The sequence below is a fragment of the Schistocerca americana genome, chromosome 4, assembly GCF_021461395.2.
Source record: "Schistocerca americana isolate TAMUIC-IGC-003095 chromosome 4, iqSchAmer2.1, whole genome shotgun sequence".
Classification (NCBI taxonomy): domain Eukaryota; kingdom Metazoa; phylum Arthropoda; class Insecta; order Orthoptera; family Acrididae; genus Schistocerca; species Schistocerca americana.
Genome location: NC_060122.1, coordinates 473,208,414 through 473,226,995, shown reverse-complemented (window position 1 = coordinate 473,226,995; position 18,582 = coordinate 473,208,414). Strand labels below are relative to the sequence as shown.

Below are 18,582 nucleotides of genomic sequence, written 5' to 3'. Positions count from 1 at the left end.
GTCGGACACACTGACAGCTTATGTATGGAGGCAGGTCCTTCCCCGGTCTTCAGTGAAGGTGACTCGTACCACCAGCCTTCGAGTCGGCGAGCTCCACGCACAGAAATCGTCTACTTGGAGTCCTGGCGGGTTGAAGCTGTAAGATGTCCGGCAAATCCAACACCTTCCATGAAAACCCTGACATGATAGAAAATCCGGCAATATGTCACATAGCTCCGAATAAATCCTGACATTAAATTAACCAAAGTAATACGATCGACGAGTGAGCAAATGGACTACCACAGACTAACACAAGAACGCCTAAATGCATGTCATACCTTCCCACTGTGAAACAGACACAGTTCCGAGGGAAGAAATGAGAACAGAAGCCGAGAGCAGAGTCGTGTAAGCTAGAAGGCCCTATGATAATGGTCACCCACATCGCCAAGACGACCCCCCAGCCCATGTTAAAAGATAGAGCCCTCCAAAAGAACAGTATAGATCTTACGATAACACAAGAAGGGAGACACCAGCTGCAAGTTTTAGCGTGAAACTATACGCGTCTCTGTTATGTAGCAAACATTAAAAACATTGCCCCACCACGAAAAGTATAACGTTTCTCATTCGATAGACAGAATTTTTGTAGGTGGAGCTGAAGGTTAACATTGAGACCCTGATTGGTCAGTTGAAAACACAGCCAGATACCTTTTTCTTAAACCCACTTCAGTAAATTGTATTAAGGAGAGGTTATATAGAGTTGCTTCCGAGACGGCGACGTGTGTGGAGCTGCGCCGTCCGTCGCACCCTGATACTGCCTAACAACCGACAGGCTAATGAACGCACGCGATACCGCATAAGAGCGCGTAATGGTTCACTCAGAACTGCAGAAGTCTCATCTGTTACATCCCCTTTTTGCGTAATACTAGTGTCGATCGTCAATTAAAGCTCATGGTATTCACATTTGCTACTAGAAGTTAAAATCTGAAACGCGATGATTTTTCTGTTATATAATTATTGAGAAGCCACATCAGCCACTGTAATTTACGACAAGTTAAATAAGTAATTAAAGATAATTGAAAGTCTCTGTAGACCTGTTTTGATAGTTTTCTCTTTTATGAAACTTAATTTAAACCTAGATTATAGATGTGATATGGCATAGGTCATCCTTCGATCCATTGTAGAACCTGGAAACCCATTCAGGCAATATTCGTTCACATTTTGTTGAAGGCAGTTGGTTTTTATCCTCCTGTATTAAAACATTTCCTTTTTTTTAATACTGCAATTTATAAACAATGTTTTGTGAGTAGAATAAAAATTCCAATGGTAAACTTAACTGCTTTTTCGACGTTATTTTACCAGCTAACTAAAAATAGGAAAGCCTCGAACCCCTTCCACTAAATTTAGTTAGTATTAAGATTCTTTTACAGGGAGTGCGGTGGAGCTGACGCTGAAATAATTAAGTATTTGATTATATCATCGCTAGTCTCACTGAACTCTTCTGAACTCTTCATGTCATGTGTGGTCTGGCGTCTCCTTACCAGCAACAGGTCTCAGGTTCAAAGTAGTCAATTCCCTAAAAAACACGCTGAGAGCGTCGTTGCGCGAAAGTGGATGGGAGACACGACTTAGAACAAACAGACACCACGCAGAATGTTAGAAAGCCATGCAGAGCGCGCATGCTTTGGTGCTCTAGTAGCGGCGGCCGGCACAGACAACAGAGCTTGAGGCAGAGGCGGACAGCAGAAGAGGAGGAGGAAGAGCGCGCCGCTGAGGGAACCCACCCCACTCACCGTCCACCTCGGCGGCCTCCTGGCGCTCCGCCTCCTCGTCGCGGCCCCCGCGCTCCACCGCCGTCACCTCGGAGCCGCTGGCGTCCACGTCGCTGTCGTACAGCGAGTCCGAGCCCGCCGCCTCCTGCCAGACACAGTAGACACTTGTCAAGCACCATCCACACCGTGTACGGGAAGCAAAAGCAACGTTTACAGGGAACGGCATGGGACGGAAATCGGTAGATGTGACGTACATGTACAGACAAACAAGTGATCACAATTTTTTGCTCTTATGCGAGTAGTTATTCGGCTTAGCACTGATTGATAGAGTTGTTGGAAGTCCTCCTCAAGGATGTTGTTGTTGTGGTCTTCAGTCCTGCGTTCTGAATCTGCTTAGTGTATTCATCTCTTGGTCTCCCTCTACGATTTTTACCCTCCACGCTGCCGTCCAATACTAGATTGGTGATCCCTTGATGCCTCATAACGTATCCTACCAACCGATCCCTTCTTCTAGTCAAGTTGTGCCACAAACTCCTCTTCTCCCCAATCCTATTCAGTACCTCCTCATTAGTTACGTGATCTACCCATCTAATCTTCAGCATTCTTCTGTAGCATCACATTTCGAAAGCTTCTATTCTCTTCTTGCCCAAACTGTTTTTCGTCCATGTTTCACTTCCATACATGGCTACACTCCATACGAATACTTTCAGGAACGACTTCCTGACACTTAAATCTAAACTCGATGTTAGCAAATTTCTCTTTTTCAGAAACGCTTTCCTTGCCATTGCCAGTCTACATTTTATATCCTCTCTACTTCGACAATCATCAGTTATTTTGCTCCCCAAATAGCAAAACTCCTTTACTACTTTAAGTGTCTCATTTCCTTATCTAATTCCCGCAGCATCACCCGACTTAATTCGACTACATTCCATTATCCTCGTTTTGCTTTTGTTGATGTTCATCTTATACCCTCCTTTCAAGACACTGTCCATTTCGTTCAACTGCTCTTGCAAGTCCTTTGCTGTCTCTGACAGAATTACAAAGTCATCGGCGAACCTCAAAGTTTCTATTTCTTCTCCATGGATTTTAATACCTCCTCCGAACTTTTCTTTTGCTTCCTTCACTGCTTCCTCAATATACAGATTGAATAACATTGGGGATAGGCTACACCCTGTCTCACTCCCTTCCCTTTCATGCCCCTCGACTCTTATAACTGCCATCTGGTTTCTGTACAAATTGTAAATGGCCATTCGCTCCCTGTATTTTACCCATGCCACCTTCAGAATTTGAAAGAGAGTATTCCAGCCAACATTGTCAAAAGCTTTCTCCAAGTCTACAAATGCTAGAAACGAAGATTTGCCTTTTCTTAGTCTAGCTTCTAAGATAAGTCGTAGGGTCAATATTGCCTCACGTGTTCCCATATTTCTACGGAATCCAAACTGATCAACCGGAGGTCCGCTTCTACCAGATTTTCCATTCGTCTGTAAAGAATTCGCGTTAGAATTTTGCAGCTGTGACTTATTAAATTGATAGTTCGCTAATTTTACTGTCAATCTGTCAACGCCTGCTTTCTTTGGGATTGGACAAGGATATCGTGCGAAATTTTGTCCAATTGGCATGTTGGATCGTCAAAATCCCTAGCTGGTTGGAGGGCCCTGACCATAATGCTTCAGTTGGGGAGAGACCCGGCGATCTTGCTGGTCAAGGTAGGGTTTGACAAGCACGAAGTCAAGCAGTAGAAATCTCGCCGTATATGGGCGGACGCTGTCTTGCACAGAATGTCTTGCCACAAAGGGCAACAAGGTGGGGCGTAGTATATCGTCGACGTTTCGCTGTGCTCTAAGGGTGCGCTGGATGACAACCAAAGGGGATCCTGCTGTGAAATAGAATGACACCCCTGACCGTAACTCCTGTTCGTCGGGCCATATGTTGGGCGACAGTCAGGTTGCAGTTCTACCACTGCCAGGGGCGTCTGCTGACACGTCATTGCTGGTCGTAGGGCCTCAGTTCCAGGGGACACTCGTCACTGAAGACAGTTTCACTGAAGACAGGTCTACTCTAATCAGTGAGGTTCCAGACCGAATGAGCCCGACACCACTGCAAAAGAACTTGTTGGTCTATAGAGGTCACCCTGTGAGCCCAGACCTCTTACCGTGAGGCGCCTGTAATTTGGTCCTTGTAGTCATTGAAACATCAGATGCACATCTGATAATAATGAATCTGGGGTTCCGAGTGCCTCTCTGACGACTGTTCAGTCCTCACGTTCTGTCTCTCTAAGTCGACCACTCTCTTCTTGACGTTGCGTCTGTCCATGGTTGACCAATTCCTACCAACATCGTCGAATAGTGGCATCCCCCATATTCAAATGTCGAGCGATTCGTTGATTACTCTAACCCCTTTCTTTGAGCCAACTACACGTCCTCTCTCAGATGCTGACATCTCCGTAGAGTGTTTATGCAGGTGTCTTGTCCAACTGACTATAAGCAATGACATTCGCAAAGACTTTATGGCCTGGTATCAACATGTCCACTGTTTACTATCCTTGCCAGCTGCGCGGTGACATTACGCTGCAGCGTCACACATTGATCCATCGGCCGTCAGAATTTGCAATTTTGTATTTTCCGCCGACACCTGTATGAATATCAGTTTGTAACCAATTTGTATAACCCTTCGCTGTGTGTTGTTGTTTGTCTTAAACTGTCTTTAAGTTGCAGAAGTTCATTTCGTCTGGTATCGGTTTTTTGCTTCCACGTCGCGGAGTGGTATCGATAAGTTCAGTTTATCGTTTCCTTGTAGATAAAATTTCGGAAAATCATAAATTTGCCCAGCTCTGTGGCCGAGGTAGATAACGCAAGTCTGTGCGGTGGCGCTCGGCTAGCAGGTAAGCTGGTTCGAATCCAGGTGGTGGATGAAATTTTCCTGTCAATATGTCAGTATCTGGTGGGCTTACGGATGAGAGATAGGGGCGTAAAGCTTCTTATCACAAGACTATGCGTCAATGTAGCAGATTAAATTCTAAACCTCTCCGCAGTGTATCATGAAGTGAGAGCACGGTACTGTTTTAATCGTGATTCGTCCGTCGGATGAGGATGTTATGGCTGTCGGTGCACTTGGTGCTATTTGTTGGGAGTAGGTTATGTGGCATCACTGGGTTTCATCCTTTCTCTTCTCTCGCCATCATCGTAAAACATAACGCCACTCTGTACACACAAGAAAACCTTTTCCGACTAGGCGGTTGACCTTATCTCTTTGGCTCTCCCAGCTGACAATACAATATGATTTCACTTTAACTTATCATAAATTTAATTTTGAAGTCAATTTTGGATCAATGATGTTCACGCGAGTGATCCTGTCGCTTCCATAAACAATTATTAGTTCTGCAAGATATGCAGGAGAGCTTCTCCGAAGTTTGGAATTGAAGCTGTGAGGACGGGTCGTGAGTCGTACTTGGGTAGCTCAGTTGGTAGAGCAAATGCCCGCTAAAGGCAAAAGTCCCGAGTTCGAGTCTCGGTACGGCACACAGATTTAATCTGCCAGGAAGTTTCATATCAGCGCACACTCCGCTGCAGGGTGAAAATTTCACTCTGGAAACATCCTCCATGCTGTGGCTAAGCCATGTCTCCACAATATCCTTTCTTCCAAGAGTGCGAGTTCTGCAAGATTTGCAGGAGAGCTTCTGCGAAGTTTGGAAGGTAGGAGACGAGATACTGGCGGAATTGAAGCTCAGTTGGCAGAGCACTAGTCGCGAAAGGCAGAGGTCTCGAGTTCGAGTCTCGGTCCGGCACACAGTTCTAATGTGCCACGAAGTTTCAATTATTACTAATATTTTTGTATTTATTTTTCCTAGTAACAATATATAATTAAAATATTTCAAAAATCAGTTTCTATGAGTTTAAATTATCGTGAAAAATGTTTATATTTGACTATTTCTGTACGTAATATCGTGTTGAGATTTTCGGCAGGAGTTGTAAAGCATACGTATTGTAGCGAGCAGGGCGGAAGCTGTGGCTGAGCGTGCATAATGGAAGGATGTGGTAGCACGCAATGTTATATGTCCGAGAACTTGAGAATAAGTGGAAGTATTAGTGAAATAAGGCGTTGAAAATAGTTTTAAAAATCGCCATTTCCACGTGTAGTATACAAATAGAAAAAAATCCATGCACTTAATAGAATGGCTGTTATAACAATCGGTGAGGGCATAGATACAAGAAGACAAGTGAAACTTACTTTTCACTTTTGCATTGCATTGCAACCCACTCGTTATTTTGGAGTAAACTGTAGATACAGTTAAAATCTTTGTAAATTGAGTAGGCGAGAACAAACAGAGCAGGAACATTACAAGAGGAAGAAAAAATGATTATATATGTAGGTCATTCGAGGTTATGCAGGGTGCGAAATGCAGTACACAGAGGTGGCATCTCAGGTAACAAGAACTGCTCTAAGATAGCGGGACATCGAGTCGAATAGAGCTTAGGTGACAGTTACAGGTGAATCATGCCACGCTGATTCTGCTGTATGTCAGAGCTCGACAGCCATAGTGGCTGATGTGTGGTGGCGTAGCAGTCTCTTCGCAACCCATGTCGAGATGTCTTCAATAGGTTAAAGATCTGAAGGACGTTCAGGGTATAGCTACAATCTAACACATTCTCTATAGAGGTACGTCAGTACAGCTCGTGCAACATGTGGTATTGCGTTGTTTTGTTGAAAGATAGTGTTACACAGACCTCGAAGACATGGGACAGCCACAGGCTTTAAATTGTAACAGTGACTGTTAAAGTTACCAGCTACGTGAACCAGAGGTGACTGGACTGTGTACCCGTTAGCACCTCAGCCCAATACGCTAGATGCCAAGTCCACGTGGTGAAGACGAATGCAATCTATAAACGTTCATTCTGCTCGGATCCTCTATAAATGTTAGTTCTCCTGGAACCTCCACACACCGATACATCTACCGTGATGCAGTATGCAGAATCTGTTCTGTAACACTTCATAGTGTCCAGTGTTGTTGAGCGCACTACTACCAGCGAGTGCATGAAATGAAGCCACAATAATGGGCGCTATAGTGATGTTCGTTGGCATTATAGGCATCGTCGTACTGTCCGTAGTGACACTTATTTTACTTTAAACAAACCCATTTCTTGACTGAAGTGTGCCATTGGTTGGTGCTATTGCTGCCTACCCCAGTCGTGTCAGAGATATCTCCGGGCCAAGATGACCTCTTCGACACATTATTTGAAGAGCAGGCAGCGAAGGAAGGTGGACGTTCCGACCGAAGCTGCAGTATTATGTTTACGAGTCGCTTAATTGAAAATGGTGCCGAGAGCAGACTGCGGACTCTTGGGGAATGGTTTCTGCATCGTCGAACAATACTGTGTTCAGCTGCGTAGTGGTAAGGGGGTTCTGATTAATGTTTGCTGGTGTTAGAGTGATACTCGGGTGCTTCCCGGACGGGAGCAAGTCTTTCCAGACACGTATTACGGCGTACGACGGAGTGTACCTGTACATGTGTGTCCAGAAGCTAGAAAATCCATATTCAAGCAGCGATCCGCTGGGGGATCGGCGAGTGGGCGCTCTCGTGCGATGCTTATCGGTTCACCTTTGAACTGGATGATGTATTGATGATGGGACCCGGCTGGGAGGCAAGTTGTGACCACGTATCACTATTTACTGTGTACGTTTGCCTTCATGCATCTAAAGGCTAATGCAGCCGTTGCAACTGTAATCAGAATAGCTTAACAATTATTTATGTTTTCTTCATGATACACAAGGATTACGGTTGTTCGTCTCAGCTGTTTTTAAGAATATTGTGGTGCTTGTCTTGTTCAATATTACTGATTTTTTTTAAAAATCTTTAAGGCACCAATTAAAATTGTAGTCTATGATTTGTACTGTCGCGGCTTTTCAAGTAACTGTAAGGCTTGTGTTAAGGTTGTTGTTTCGCTGTATATATTTTGAGACGGGAATAGAAGTTTTGCATATCTCTCTGGTGCTTATAACAATTTATCTGAACTATTGCGCCTCACCTTAAAGATTATTGCTGTCACTTTCCTCTCACTCAGTCTCTTGCTTATGTATGTTATGCCATTATCGTGTGCCTAAAGTATAGATGTTCCAGAAAACTAACTGCATTGTTTTGAGAGGTATACTGTGTAGCTGGTTTATGTTGTAGTGAAAGCGGACGTCGGTAATCACGCCGATCGTTAAGAGATTTTCGGCATATGTGGAATGTATGACGTAAAGAGTGTTGTGATTTCGACAGATCAAATTGCTTTCCATCCAGTCTGTCGTTTTTTGTAAAATTTGTTATTATTGTACTGAATGATTTTTGTATTTTATTAACAGAAGTGAACGGACTTTAGCTAATGTTGTCTTGTAATTTTGTGCAATGTTTTGTGCTTCTTGATTTGAAGCTTGCGTAGGCACACTACTGCAACATTTGAGGAAATTGTTTTAAAATAGTTGAGAAATTATGAGAGTTTTGGCAAGAAATCCGTTCTTAGAGATATTGACCAGTACCTGTGAATCGTACTGTTGCAGTGATGTTAAGAAGTTCCTGGCTAATATTTTGTAAGTAACAATTTTCTATTTGAAGACCATACTGGTGTTTTAATTTTGGAGCGATATTTTTTTTAAAATGAATAAAGTATCTTATATGCATGTTAAATGAAATGGATCCCATAACTGAACCTCTGGTTATAATTCTGTCCTAAAGTTGCAATCAGCCACGGAAATTTAGATAGGATGCTTAAATTAACTAATGACACAGAAGGTATGTTTCATGGCTGAACGATTCTACAAGTCTGACCGAACATGTCAGTCCTCTCGGGCACTAATTATGTTGCGCCGTTGAGATTTAACACGGCGTTAATTACGACTCTCCTGAACCCATCCATTCCATATTGGCACAAGACAAGGAAACAACATTCAAAACTGCTTTATGAATGAGAATCCACCTAGTAATTTTTCCTTACGTACAAAGTGTTGATGACTTTACTCCTACCCACTTCGTGTGTTTGTGGTAAAATGATAATGATTTGTATGTGTGTAGTACACTTGTTGGCAATTGAATGTGCTGCCTTCATGGTGTTACAATTCTACTAGCAAGCAATGCACTTTTTCCAATCTTAGATAGGCTCATTCATATGAAAATAATAATAATAATAATAATAATAATATTAGTTTATGCTCACCATGAAGTCTCACATTGTTGTGGCTGGGATGTACATTACATTTGGGCATTGCGAGTGGTCACCACCCATTTGCTATGAGGTTAACGCTGAAAACTGAGGTGGCTATGTGTGTCCTGTGGTAAGGACACATGTATTGACGTCTCCCTCGTATCTGCGTCTTTTGGAGATTATTTTTTGTAACAGAAGCTATGTTTTTCTATCTTCATCGAAGTTGTTCACTTCAGGTGTATTGAAAAGCTGGTTACGCTTTGCTTCATCTCGATAATGGTATACTGATAGAAACCGGTAGCACTGAGCATAAAAATAAACAACTGTTGTTCATCTACAATGACGTTTCATAAATGAGGAAATGTTCAGAGAAAGGGAAATCTCAAAGAATCAGAACTGAAGTTTAGTTGTTATGTATTTTTTGTCTTTGGGCATAATCACCTATACAGAAAGTGCGTGGGTGGAGCAGGGGAACTGCACAAAAAAATCCAAGTCCCGGGAGAGGTGTAGTACTGCCAGAGCTAACTGCGGACCGAAGTTTTACGTCTCTGGTTGGGAACTGACCGTTAGACTTTCGGTAAACATAAGAAAAATAAAAAAAAAGAGATTTTACAAGTCAGTGAGCCGTGGTAAAAAATTTTCTGTTTTGAAGAGCGCGCCGCAACGCGTTGTGTGAAGCAGTCGCCCTCCGTTTCTGGCGGTGGCGCCGCTGTGGTAAGCGCAGCTTTGGGGTCTCCCTCTGGTGGGAAAGCGGAAAGGTTGCCTGTTCACGTGCATTTAAGGGGCGCTATGAGCTCGGTAATGCGCATTCGAGGGTTGGATTCCCTCTCTTCTTCATCGAAGAGTTTCACTGCCTGGGCTACTCTCAGGGTGCACCTTCGACGTGGAAGATCCCCACAGTTTCCCTGCCGTGTCGTCTGCTTGCCGTCCATACTGCCTGCCAGTGCTCGCCGCCGCCGCCGCCGCCGCCGCCGCCGCCGCCTGCTGATCGCCGCCGCCGCCGCCGTCGCCGCCTGCCGAGGCTCGCCGCCGCCGCCGCCGCCAGCCGGTGCCCGCCGCCGCCGCCGCCGCCATCCGGTGCCCGCCGCCGCCGCCATCCGGTGCCGCCTGGTCGCCGCCATCGACGCCGTCCTGACCCTGGTCTACGGCCGTCTTCGTCTTCATCCGTCTTCGTCTTTGTCTGTCCCCAGTTTCTGTCCTTTCCTCTTCGTTCTGTTCGTTATTGCTTCTCTCTACCGTCATGTCCGCCCCCACCACCACCGTCACTACTACCACCACCGCCGTAGTTTATACTTCCCCTTCCGCCGCCTCCACCACTATAACTTGGTGTGCCCAGTCCCACCCCCCTTCTTCCATCCCACCTCTCCTCACTCTCCCTTCACCCTCTATCTTTGTCGCCCCCTCTCCCGCTTCTTCCTCTCGCTCCTCTCGTTCTGATCCTTTCCCCCCACTTCCCCTGCCTGTCACTGCAGCTCCGGCTCGGGTGGTGGCCCGTCGGGCCACTGTCCACGCCCAGCTCTCCCCGTCACCTTCACCATCACCGCCGCCACTGCCACCGTCATCGTCATCGTCGCCGTCGCCTTCGCCTTCGCCGTCACCGTCACCATCTCCGGCGCCGACTCCGGCCCCGGGACCTGCCCCTCCCCGCCACATTCCCGTTGTTCCCATCCCCCACACCTCCTCCACCGCCGTCAAGCGCCCCAGTGGCACCCCTGCTCCCTCTGCTTCCAAAAAGGCTTCGCCTCGTCCTCCTTCCCCCACCCATGATGCCATGGATGTCTCCCCGCCTGTCCCTGCCCCCTCATCCTCCTCCTCTACCCCCTCCTCCTACCGCTACCTCCTCTCCCGTCCTTATCCCTCTCTCGTTGAAGCCCAGAACCTCACCCTCTTCCTTCGCCAGCATTGTCCTGGTGCCCCCATCTCCCTCCTCACTCCTCGCCGTGATTCGGTCCTCATCTCCTCCCCCAGCCCCACCCTCCACACATACCTCCTTTCCCGCATCCCTGTCACCCGCTTTGGCCCTCATGCCTCTCTCACTCCTGCTCCTTCACCACCTCCCTCCCGCCAACCCCAACCTCCACGTCGCCCGCCCACTCTCACCGCCGTGATCACTCGGCTTAGTCCAGTGATCACGGAGGAGGAGGTGTTGGCGGAGCTCAAGGCGCATCCCCATTTGGAGGTGCGTGCGGTCCGCCGCATACATAACGCTGCCGGCCCCACCCGCCTTATGCGGGTTTTTTCTGAGCACGCTCCCTCCATTGACCGTCTCCTGAAGGAGGGTGCCCTCCTTTTTAACCAGCGGTACAAGGTCGACCCCTCCTGTTCCCCTACTCAATCCCTGCGCTGCCAGAGGTGTCTGCGCTATAACGCGCACCCCACAGCTGAGTGCCGCGAGGCCCCCACCTGCCCGCATTGTCGGCAAGCGCACTTCCTCCGGCAGTGCCCTAACCTCCAATCCCCTCCTTCCTGCAATACCTGCAATCTCCCCCATCCCACCTACTCCCAAAAGTGTAAAGCCCGACCCCCTCCAACCACTCCTGAACTCACCGTCCCTGTCCATCCCCTGGACGCCCCCACCCCTCCTGGCAATTCCCTTCGTCCCCCCCCCCCCCCCACCGCTGAGGACGTCATCAGGTTCCTTACCATCGTCCTCCAGAATGTCCATCCCTTTCAGCGCCCTCACACCCTCCAGCAGATCTCCCTTGCTGCCCGTTCCATCTTCCAACTCAAGATGTACGCCACCTACTCCAACAACCAGGCCCATTTCACCTTCTCCCATCTTGACACCCTCGTTTAAATCCCAGTCATGGCGCGACAGCAACGTATCCTTTTCAACAACATACGCTCCCTTCCCGCCAACAAAAACCTCTTCCTGCACACCCTTGCCACCCACCGCGTGGATGCCTTCCTCCTCAATGAAACCTTCCTGCAACCCCACCACACAGTCCACACTTCGCCCTACCTCCTCCACCGCTCCGATAATCCCCTCCCGATTGCGCGTGGCGGAGTTGCCATTGGGCACCACTGCCAGATCCCCGTTCGGCTCCAGCCTCTCCTTCCCGAACCCACCGAACACCTGATCCTTAGTGTCTTCTTCCCCGGCCTTACCATTACCTGCGCCACCATCTATGTTCGCCCCAACGCTCCTCTTCCCTTCGACTTCCTCTCCCACATTGACCGTACCTTCTCCTCCTACGTGATCGCCGCCGACCTCAACATCCATAGTCGTTCCGCCGCCCAGTTACGGCGGTGGCATCGGTTCCTCTCCTCCCTTCAAGGCGACCTCATTCCCATCCCCCAGCACACCCGTCCCGAATCCAACTCCACTCCTGATGTTGTCCTATCCTCCCCCAACCTCCTTGGCTGCATAACGGTGGATGTCCTGAAGCCTATTGGTAGCGACCATCTCCCTGTCCTCCTCACCATTTCAGACGGTCGTCGCCCTCGACCTGACCCTCGTACTGCTCCTCCCCCTAAGTATGTCCACGACTATTCCCGAGCCGACTGGAATGCCTACCGGGATACCCTTTCCACCCAGGTCGATAGCCACCCTCTCACCTACCACCACCCTGACGATGTCACCCATGCCGCCTCCTTTCTCCAGCAGACCTTGTCTGAGGCCGTGGAGGCCCACGTTCCTACTGTCGCCATCCACCCCCACCGTCCTACCTTACCCCCACAGGCCGTTCTCCTCCTCCGTGAATCCCGTCGTCTCTACCATGCCTTCCTCCGCACGCGTGACCCGGACACACTACGACGCCACCGGCAACTCCAGCGACACGTTCGTAATTTGCTCGCGACTAAGAAACGCCGGGACTGGCGACAGACATGCACCCGTTTAAATGCAACCCTACCGATCAACTCGTCCAAGTTCTGGTCGGCCTTCCATCGCCTTACCGGAACTAAACCCTCCCCCTACTATCCTCTTCTCCACGATGATCACCCCTTCCCTGACACCCTTAGTAAGGCCAATCACTTTGCCTCCTACCTCTCCGATGTTTTCTCCATCCCCGACGATCCCCAGTTCGATTACTCCCTCTTCCTGGATATCCGCGATCGAACTGACACCTCTGTCCCTCCCCTCGCTCCTGGTTTCCAGTACTTGGACAACATTACACACACGGAACTCAATGCCCCTATCACTACACAGGATCTCATTGATACACTCCGCACCAAACGCAACACCGCTTCTGGTCACGATCGTGCCACCTACCGTCACCTTCGTGAAGCTCCTGTCTCTTTCCTCTCCACCCTGGCCAGGCTCTACAATGTAGTCCTGTCCACCGGTTACTACCCCGACCTGTGGAAAACCTCCCGTATCCTCATGTTCCTTAAACCTGGCAAACCGCCGTCCGCCGTCTCCTCCTACCGTCCCATCAGCCTTACCTCGGTCTTCAGCAAGGTCCTGGAATCTATCCTCACCCGCCGCATCCACCAGCATCTCCGCCAGCACTGCCTCCTTCCCGTCACCCAGTGTGGCTTTCGGCCATCCTTCTCTTCCGACGATCTTCTCCTTCACCTCACTCATCTCCTTTCCGAACAGCTTAATTCCCGTCGCTCCGCAATCTTCCTCTCCCTTGACCTCGAACGCGCTTATGACCGCGTCTGGCATTCCGGTCTCCTCTTCAAGCTCCAAACCTTTGCCCTTCCCATTAACTACGTCCGTCTGATCGGTTCCTTTCTCTCCCGCCGTCCTTCCTATGTCACCATCCATAACACCGATTCCTACACCTTTTTCCCCTCCGCCGGTGTGCCCCAAGGCTCCGTCCTCTCCCCCCTTCTGTACCTTTTGTACACGGCGGACATGCCGCCGCCGTCGCCCCCCGTCCACCTCCTCCAGTTTGCCGATGACACCGCGTTCCTCGCCCTTGCCCCCACCCTGCAACGCTCCCAACGCCTTCTCCAATCCCATCTTGACCGGTTCACCGCTTGGTGCAACCAGTGGTTGCTCAAGGTCAATCCCTCCAAAACCCAGGCGATCATTGTAGGCAAAACCACCCCTTCCTTCCGCCTCCTTGATTTCTATCTCACTGTCTATGGCTGTCCTATCGCCCTCACTCCCACCCTTAAGTACCTTGGCGTCACCCTAGACCGTCGCCTCTCCTGGACTCCCCATCTCCAGACGATCCAAGCCAAGGCACGTTCCCGACTCCGTCTCCTCAAGCTCCTTTCCGGCCGCACATGGGGTCTGGACCCCTCCACAATCCTCCACACCTATAAATCCCTCATCCGTCCTATCCTTTGTTATGCCCATGCAGCCTGGATCTCCGCCCCCCCTACCTTCTATAAATCCAAATCCTTGAACGCCATGCTCTCCGCCTTGCCTTTCGCATCCGTCTCCCCTCCCCCATGCGGATCCTGTATGATCTCATCCCCTTCCCCCACCTCCTCCTTTTCCTTGAAAGGATACGGATCCTGTACACCTCCCGTAAACTTGATCCTCCTCACCCACTCGTATCCCCGATCCTCTCCCATCCCCGCCTGCTGCCGCGCCTGTATTCCCACGTCCCGCCCGGTCTCCATCTCTCCACCCTCCTTACTCTCTCCCACGGTGGCTTCCGCCAGCTCCCCCTCCCTGATGATGTCCTCCTCCCCTCCATCTACCCCTCCTATCAACTTTGACCCTGCCCCACCACCCACTTCCGGTGTCCTTTCCTTTCGGCACCCTCCCTCCCTCCCTTCTCTTCCCTTCCCTCCCCTTCTCTTTCCTTTTCCCCCGTCCCCTCCCTCCACCACTCTTCCCCCGGGATTCCCCTCCCCCTTCCTCCCTCCCCCCCTTTCTCCCCTGCCCGTGGCATCTCTGCTCTCCCCTCTCCCTCTCCCACTCCCCTTCCTCCTCCTCCTCTGTTGGCAGGTCCCCGGACTCGCACACGCATAGTGAACATTCGCGCGCCGGAGATCATCGCCGTCAGTGTCTAGTGTGTGTGCTTCGTTTTGTGTTTCGTGCAGTTACAACTCAACTGTTCACATGTGCCGTCGCAGTTCTCCGTGTTTTGTGCGCCGTGTCAACAAGTGTTAGTGTTTTTATCGTCCAACGTGAACGGCTTCTTGTTTTTTGTTTTTTTGTAACTACCTTCTTTGCCCGCCATTTTTTGTATTTTCTGTGTCACCTATCTCATATTATTGTACCCCATAAGGCTGAAGAGCGGCGTATTAAGCTGCTGCCAGCCCGCCTTGTATGAGGTGCTGAAAATTACAATAAAGGAAAAAAAACTCGGTAATGCAGAGTCGGTCAGTCGAGGCGAGTTGAGTCAGTTGGTCAGCCGGCTCAGTGTGGGGCAGTCAGTGTCTGTCTGTCGTCGGAGTGCGAGTATTTCTGTCGTTTGGATCAAACTTTAAGCCAGAAAATAAGAGTCTTGCCACTCCGCCAGTAACAGAACACAGCGAGTGGTCGCCCGGTCGGGGCTGAGGTCCTGCATCTGAGTCTGCGCGTTGGGCTGCCAGTCTGCTCGAGTTGCTCGGGCAACGGTCATTGGCCGTTGGATCGGTCGGTTGGTCGGTCGTGCACTGAGACACGAGACGCCTTGTCCGCCTTGAGCATCGGCGCATGTGAGGTCCCCACGTGAGTCCAGTGTGCAGCGCCGTATAGAAAGGGGTAGTGGCTTCCCGGTTCACAAGAGAGCAGCAGGAGCGGAACCACGACATCGGGCTGGCCGGGGCGAGCTGCGACGCCGTGAGACGGGAGGTCGGCGCGCCTTCCTGCGTCCGTTGAAGCGGCTGGCAGCGGACGGTTCGGGAGAGCGATTTGGACGTGTTGCGCCAGGTCTTCGCCAGCAATCGCAGTTTATTAGAAGTTAAGTGATTGGAGATATGTTGTTTCATTTACTTGTTAAGTTCTACTTGTTTTCGTCGTGAGATCACCAGCCGCTTTGTTTTGGGGTCGTCCCACCATTCTTCTCCGTTTGCCCACCCGCGGGAAGGTGGTTATTGTGAATTGGGTGGTTCGTTTTTCCTCGTGGAATTGGGGAGGTTTAGAGCAATCTGTGCTTCGGGTTGTTTAGTAACCCCGCCCCTGTCAATCTGCCATACGTTAATAGCTGCCTCTGTCATGTTTGTCGGATTCGGTGTTAACGAATTTATAGAATTAAGGTAAGGGCCGAATTCCTGAAATATGTTTTTATCTTGCCTATTATCTTGCGAGGCGGTATATGTTTAATATAGAGCATGTTGTACACTTTATGTAAATCTGAATTTCATGGGTTTTATTTTAATAGTCATTTTTATAAAGTTGCCACTCTTCCACCGTAAAAGCCCTTTTAAAAACAAATTACACTTTTGGTGGAAAATAAGTTCTTAGTGTGAGTGTTTGTACCATTTCCATCCCTCTTACGGGGTGCATAGTTAATGTGTTTGTGTGAGTTGTTAAAAATTTTAGTTTAGAGTAATCTGGTGTGTTGCAGATTTGCACCAATGTAGTTTTTCAGAGGTCGTTGTGAGCGGTCGTGACTACGGCCGTGTTGAAAGGGAGTGGAAGCTTCTCAGCCCGAAGGCTATTACTGTAAAAAAAAAAAAAGAAAACTGAATCTGCATAATTGTAACTTGATATTTCGAGTGTGCTTTTCTGCTTATAATTATAAAAACAGTTTTGAAAAAGCTTTTAGGAATAAAATTCACATTTGTTAAATTGTAACTTGATATTTAGAGGGTGCTTTTCTGCTTATAAATTTTAAATATGTTTTTGAAAAGGCTTTTATGAATAAAATTTCCATTGGTTGAAATTTAATTTATTCCATCTACTTCCACGCTCACATAGTGCGTTAACGTTCTTGATGAATCCCAAGTAAATAAAGTAAATTCTTTAAGAAAAGATTTTGAAAGTAAATTTTCACGGTTCAGTTAGGATCTCTCATTTTCACCTAAAGGTGTAGGAAATATGAACAACTGTCGTCTGTTCGACGTTTGATTGGGGCGGTGCTGAGTGCTGTTTCTTCTACTTTGCCCGAGTGAGAACGCCCTGCTTGAAAGGCTTTGCTCAGTGTTCCTAAGCCTAGAAGACTGCTGGATTGTGAGTTCGAATAAGGGCAAAGTCAGCAACCACGTGCTTACAACGATCCTGATAACATCAGTTTCGCTGAAAAGACGTCAGCAATAGAGCCCCGTTGTTTAAGGTAGCAGCCGGGCAGCCAGGGTGATGCGACTGTAGTCGGTGCGAACAACACAACGACCGCTTGCGTTTCTACTGTTTGTTCATCCGTATGAATTCGCGTTTCCTTGTTTCGCCTCTGAATTTCTTCCACATAAACACTGGCGGCTGTGGTAACAGGTCACGGGAACACAGTTTTTTCGGAGTGCATGTGATTAATGAAAAAAGAGTCTGCAGTTTCAGAAATATCGGGTACCATAGACAGCAGAGCACTCACCCCTTGTCCCGAGCCGCCGTCCGTCCGCATGGAGAGCGAGCTGGCGGAGCGGGGCATGTCCTGCACGCTCAGGCTGTCAGCCTCCTGCAGCCACTCGTCCACGTTTACTGCCACACAAATACACACAAAACAAAGACATAAATACCTGTTACTCTCTCCCTTTGCAACACAAAAAGAATTCTTAAGCATTTCGCCCTCATTCTAAAAGCTACAGTTAGCCGTCCTATCACGGGACGTGAAAACGAACATGGGCAAGGAGCTGGTGACGTCACAGCGTGGAATTCCAAGTTCTACTATGCTTCGAAGCGTCAAATAAAGAATCTCGCATGTTAGATTTTTGACTCCTGGAGAGGAAAGTGGCCAATGAGATGCGACACCGTTTTACGTCATAAGCAGAATGTAGGAGCCCTCGTATCCTATGGCATTAAACATCGCATTTGGAGCATTTTTTCTCATAGAGTGCGTGGTACTAGTGTAAGATGTTTCAAAGCGCCAGCAAATAGAGGACCTCTCGAAAATCTGTCGTTGTAGCTACGATTTGATGTAATAAAATTACAAGAAAAAATACATCCGTAGGTGTTGTTGTTGTTGTTGTGGTCTTCAGTCCAGAGACTGGTTTGATGCATCTCTCCATGCTACTCTATCCTGTGCAAGCTTCTTCACCTCCCAGTACCTACTGCAGCCTACATCATTCTGAATATGCTTAGTGTATTCATCTCTTGGTCTCCCTCTACGATTTTTACGCTCCACGCTGCCCTCCAGTACTAAACTGGTGATCCCTTGACACCTCAGAACATGTCCTACCAACCGATCCCTTCTAGTCAAGTTGTGCCACAAACTCCTCTTCTCCCCAATTCTATTCAATACCTCCTCATTAGTTATGTGATCTACCCATCTAATCTTCATCATTCTTCTGTAGCACCACATTTCGAAAGCTTCTATTTTCTTCTTCTCTAAACTATTTATCGTCCATGTTTCACTTCCATACATGGCTACACTCCATACAAATACTTTCAGAAACGACTTCCTGACACTTAAATCTATACTCGATGTCAACAAATTTCTCTTCTTCAGAAACGCTTTCCTTGACATTGCCAGTCCGCATTTTATATCCTCTCTACTTCGACCATCATCAGTTATTTTGCTCCCCAAATAGCAAAACTCCTTTACTACTTTAAGTGTCTCATTTCCTAATCTAATTCCCTCAGCATCACCCGACTTAGTTCGACTACATTCCATTATCATCGTTTTGCTTTTGTTGATGTTCATCTTATACCCTCCTATCAAGACACTGTC

The 18,582-nt window shown here is 48.4% G+C and overlaps 1 protein-coding gene across 1 annotated transcript in view; it reads right to left on the bottom strand.

Annotated features, from left to right (window-relative positions):
- LOC124613554 (protein nervous wreck) overlaps positions 1-18,582 on the bottom strand; it is a 754,174-nt gene that overhangs the window by 111,400 nt on the left and 624,192 nt on the right. The window contains exons 13-14 of the mRNA XM_047142268.1: positions 17,287-17,393; positions 1,770-1,893 (exon numbers count right to left, since the gene is read on the bottom strand). Coding sequence (XP_046998224.1) covers positions 1,770-1,893; positions 17,287-17,393 — 231 coding nt within the window. The remainder of the gene's footprint in view (positions 1-1,769; positions 1,894-17,286; positions 17,394-18,582) is intronic.